General features: G+C 56.6%; 1 protein-coding gene across 1 annotated transcript; it reads left to right on the top strand.

Moving 5' to 3' along the window:
* The first annotated feature begins 271 nt into the window (after positions 1-271).
* Positions 272-1,168, top strand: LOC125512300 (pterocarpan synthase 1-like). The gene has a single exon (XM_048677396.1). The coding sequence runs from the start codon at positions 365-367 to the stop codon at positions 914-916; it is 552 nt and encodes a 183-aa protein (XP_048533353.1). The 5' UTR covers positions 272-364; the 3' UTR covers positions 917-1,168.
* Positions 1,169-3,930: the final 2,762 nt, after the last annotated feature.

Here is a 3,930-nt window from a genome sequence, read left to right as displayed (position 1 = left end):
GCGCGCTCTTCGTAGCTTCGTGCCCTCTTCTCGGAGATGGGACGCACGGGAGGAGCTAGCAGGCTGCAGGCTGTCCCCCGGCCGCCGGCGCTACAAAGAAGCAATCTTCACGGACAAAAACATCGAGCTGGGCGGATCGGCCAACGCACGCCTGTACGTACGTGACATATGTCCCGGCGCGGCCACTCTAACGAGAACGAGCGCAACGCCACCCCACGCAGTATATATTTGCTCTGTGTGCGCTCATGCATCCTGCACCCATCTCAACTCTAGTCTCTACCGTACATCTCAACGCAGGCGACGGCGCGCGCACAAGCTCTCCAGCCGCTACAGCCATAGCTCCACGTTCTTGTTGCGCAGCGGGATGGCCTTCTCACCGTCGTTGCAGCTGGCGCTGCTCGTCGCCCTCGTCCTGTCCGCCCCGGCGCCCGCCGCTCTCGCGGCCGGCAGCAAGGCCACCCGCATCCGCCTCTACATCCACGAGAGGTTCGAGGGCGCGAACGCGACGGTGGCGTCGCCGCTGCTGCGGTCCCCGCTGGGCGGCAACGCCACCTTCGGGGAGCCCGGCGTGATCGACGACGAGCTCCGCGCCGGCCCGCGCCCCGGGTCTGACCTCGTCGGCAGATTCCAGGGCTTCTTCGTCGGCACGGACCGGGCCGGGCCGAGCTACCTGTCCACCGTCACGCTCGTGTTCGCCGCCGGGGAGCGCCGCGGGAGCACGCTGACGGTGCAGGGCCAGTACCATTTCGACTTCGATGGCGCGGCCGTGGAGCGCGCCGTCGTGGGCGGCACCGGGGTGTTCAGGATGGCGCGCGGGTACTCCGTCATGAAGGTCGTGAGCGCGCCGACGCCGCAGACGGTCGTGTTCAGGATCGACCTGTTCGTGCTCCTGCCCCGCCCCGGCCACTACTTCTAGCAAAAGGACTCGATATTCTCAAAAAACAAAAAAGAGAAGAAGAAGCAAAAGTAGTCGATCCGATCGTCGGCTTGCTCCATCTATCCGATCTTCTCGAGATTTTTTGTTAGATAAAGAGTCCCATTTATCCCTAGTGTCGTTGTGTGTGCGCGCGCGTCTGGTAATAAGATTGATTGACAAATTGCTGTAGCTTTGAGATTTTGTACGGAGGAACACTGCAATTCCAGTGACCTGACCTAAATGTTGCTTGCCTTTTCCCACACGCTAATGAACAAAACCAGTTTGTTTTTTTAGAAAAGGATGAACAAATCCAGTCGTTGCTAGTTGGACATAAATGATGCGTGTTCATCCATAACGTAAGTTGTTCTGCTTTGATAACATTACGTGGTAGCCAAGGTGGAAAAACGATTGGACAATCGGCACCTCCATAACGTACTACGTGGCGCCGGCTTTGATAACCTTCGATTCAGCACTCACAATCCATGGTTCTACTAGAAGTGCAGGAAGCACGCGGGTGCGTGGTCACATCCGTATGGTGCTACTACAAGTTACTCGTACATCAGTTGTAAATTACGCAGTCCTTTTTACTGCAATGTACCCATGTGCATGTGTGTGTCGCTTGTGTGTGTCAGGCTTCTTCACTTCACCCACATAGCGCACTGCACACGTCCCATTGCACGCAAGGAAATTAAGCAGCATTGCCGAAGATGGTATGCGCGCTGCTTCCCAGCTGTTTCCTTTGCCCTGCCCATGAGCCGAGAACAGATCGATCATCACATGCGGCCTGTTTACATATCGTACGTCCGGCTCAGCTGAGAATCCTCTGTGGCTGTGTGTGTGCGCGCGCGCAGCCCAGGCTCGACACGTCGTGGGTGTCGCTTCGTCTCCCCCGCTCGCATCGCCAAGCTGCGCGCGTTGCTCGGCGCCTCCCCTTTCCCTACTTAAAAAGCACAATCTCCACCTCCATCCACAGCCCTCCGCCGCCTGCCTCCACGCTCCAGCCAGCACATCGCTCCCCTCCCTCTCCCCCTTCGTCTCGCACCCAAGTCGGATCCATGGATTCCCCGCAGAAAAAGGCAGGATCCACCATGGACGGCGAGACGCGTCATCTACTACTTCCTGTGAGCGTGACTGCGGCCAAGAAGACGTTGCTGGCCGCTCGTCCGGATGCTGTCCGAGTGGCGGTCAGCGCTTGGGTGCTCTTCATCACGAGCATCTACCTCCTCTTCTTCGCCGTCGAGTGGGCAGTCCATCACTACCACGGGCGGCCTTGCCGCCAGGAGATAGTGTCGTGGTTTTAAGTCTGACAGTAATGTAGGGAGTAGGTATGTAGAGGCAAGGTCTTAGCTATGGAGTAGTTGTAAGCACACGAGGTTTACGAGTTCAGGCCCTTCTCGAAGAAAGTAATAGCCCTATGTCTCGGAGCCCGGAGGCGGTCGACTGGATTATGCGTATATGAATTACAGGGGTACGAACCCTTTACACTGAGGAGGGGGTGGCTTATATAGAGTTCGCCGGACCCCTCCGGCCCTTAGTTGTGCAGGGTTTTAAATACATTAAGGTCGGGCGTTACTGATAACGCCCCTAATAAAGTGCTATGATGACCATAAAAGCTACTTAATAACCGACCGTTAGCGTGCGGAGTGCCTTTAGGTCTCCTGGCCGTCGAGTGGTTGGATCTTGGTCGAGTGATTGCTTCTTGGTCGAGTGTCTTCGAGTCTGTCGAGTGGAACACCTCCAAGTCGATTGAAAGGTGATTTCTTCTAGAGATGTCCTTGAGTAGGGCAGTTGGGACAGGTCCATGACCCTACCCTAGGTACATAGCTTCATCATTAGCCCCCGAATGGATCGAGGTTTGAGTGGGGAAGGAGTTGAGAACTTCTCCGACTCGGATCAATGAACCTGAGTGAAGACAACAACTTCCTTTTCAGTCGCCTTGATCCATTCTTAGTTTTTTGTCGAGTGAGTTTCTTTACTTGAAAGGCTCCGAGTGACGACGTGGAGGAGATCTTCCGTCTGACAAGTTGTTCTGCTGCCCGCAGATTTAGCGGGATTCGAATTTTGGGAAGCGCGCGAGACGGGGGAGGCCGCAGCAATCGGATGAGATAGGGCGGAGCCGCCTCGATCTCTGTGCCACCTTTTTCACCACGTATCGTGTGCGATTGTTACAGGATTTGATAGGACCGCCCGGGCCTACCAGTCGGCCCCTCGGAAGCGACCTCATATAAGGCGTCGGATCGGGGTTTCTTGAACAGTGCGTTCCCATTTCCTCTTCCCCTCTTCAGGCTTCTTCGTCGCGCTCGCTCTCGCCCCAGCGCCGCCGCTCCGTACGCGTCTCGCCGGCGATGATGGGGAAGGAGAAGACGGCAGCTCTGGAGCGGGCGAAGAAGGCGACGGCAAAGGCGAAGGGGAAGGCGACCAGTCGGGGTGGATCTTCCTCACGAGCCGGCCTGCCGAAGGACTGGATCCAGGGCGACTGGATCTGCTCGGCGATCCGCCAAGAAGACCTCGACGACCTAGCCGAAGGAGGGCTGATCCCCCATGGATCGGCGCGGCTTCCGGGGAAGGAATCCGAGCCGCAACCTCGGGAGGGTGAGCGCGTTCTCCTTGCCACCCACGTCGACCGTGGATTTTCCTTGCCTCCTCACCCTTTCTTTCGGGGATTTCTGAATTTCTTTGGGGCACAACTCCATCACTTCACTTCCAACACAATCGTGTATCTCGCTGCTTTCATGTCTTTGTGCGAGAATTTCTTGGGTTGTCGGCCTCACTGGGGTCTTTTCAAGCACATTTTCACCTGTCGTTCTCAGACGGTGAAAAAGGCCAATCCGAGTGATGAGAGAACACAACTGATTCAGATGTGTGGGGGTCTTGGTGTTCAGATGAGAGGGAAAAGTTCCTTTCCAGCCATGATTCTTCCCGACTCGGTTCGCAGATGGCAGTCGACCTGGATTTACTGCAAAGACCAGCCGACGCCAGGGCAGTTGACTGGCCTCCCTCCTTTTACCATGGAC

This window comes from Triticum urartu, chromosome 6 (assembly GCF_003073215.2).
Source record: "Triticum urartu cultivar G1812 chromosome 6, Tu2.1, whole genome shotgun sequence".
Taxonomy (NCBI): domain Eukaryota; kingdom Viridiplantae; phylum Streptophyta; class Magnoliopsida; order Poales; family Poaceae; genus Triticum; species Triticum urartu.
The sequence above is the reverse complement of the archived record's forward strand: the minus strand, read 5'-3'. Positions and strand labels throughout refer to the sequence as shown.

Excerpts from the sequence above, each read along its gene's own strand:
- LOC125512300 (XM_048677396.1), top strand. The coding sequence starts at position 365 with ATGGCCTTCTCACCGTCGTTGCAGCTGGCGCTGCTCGTCGCCCTCGTC.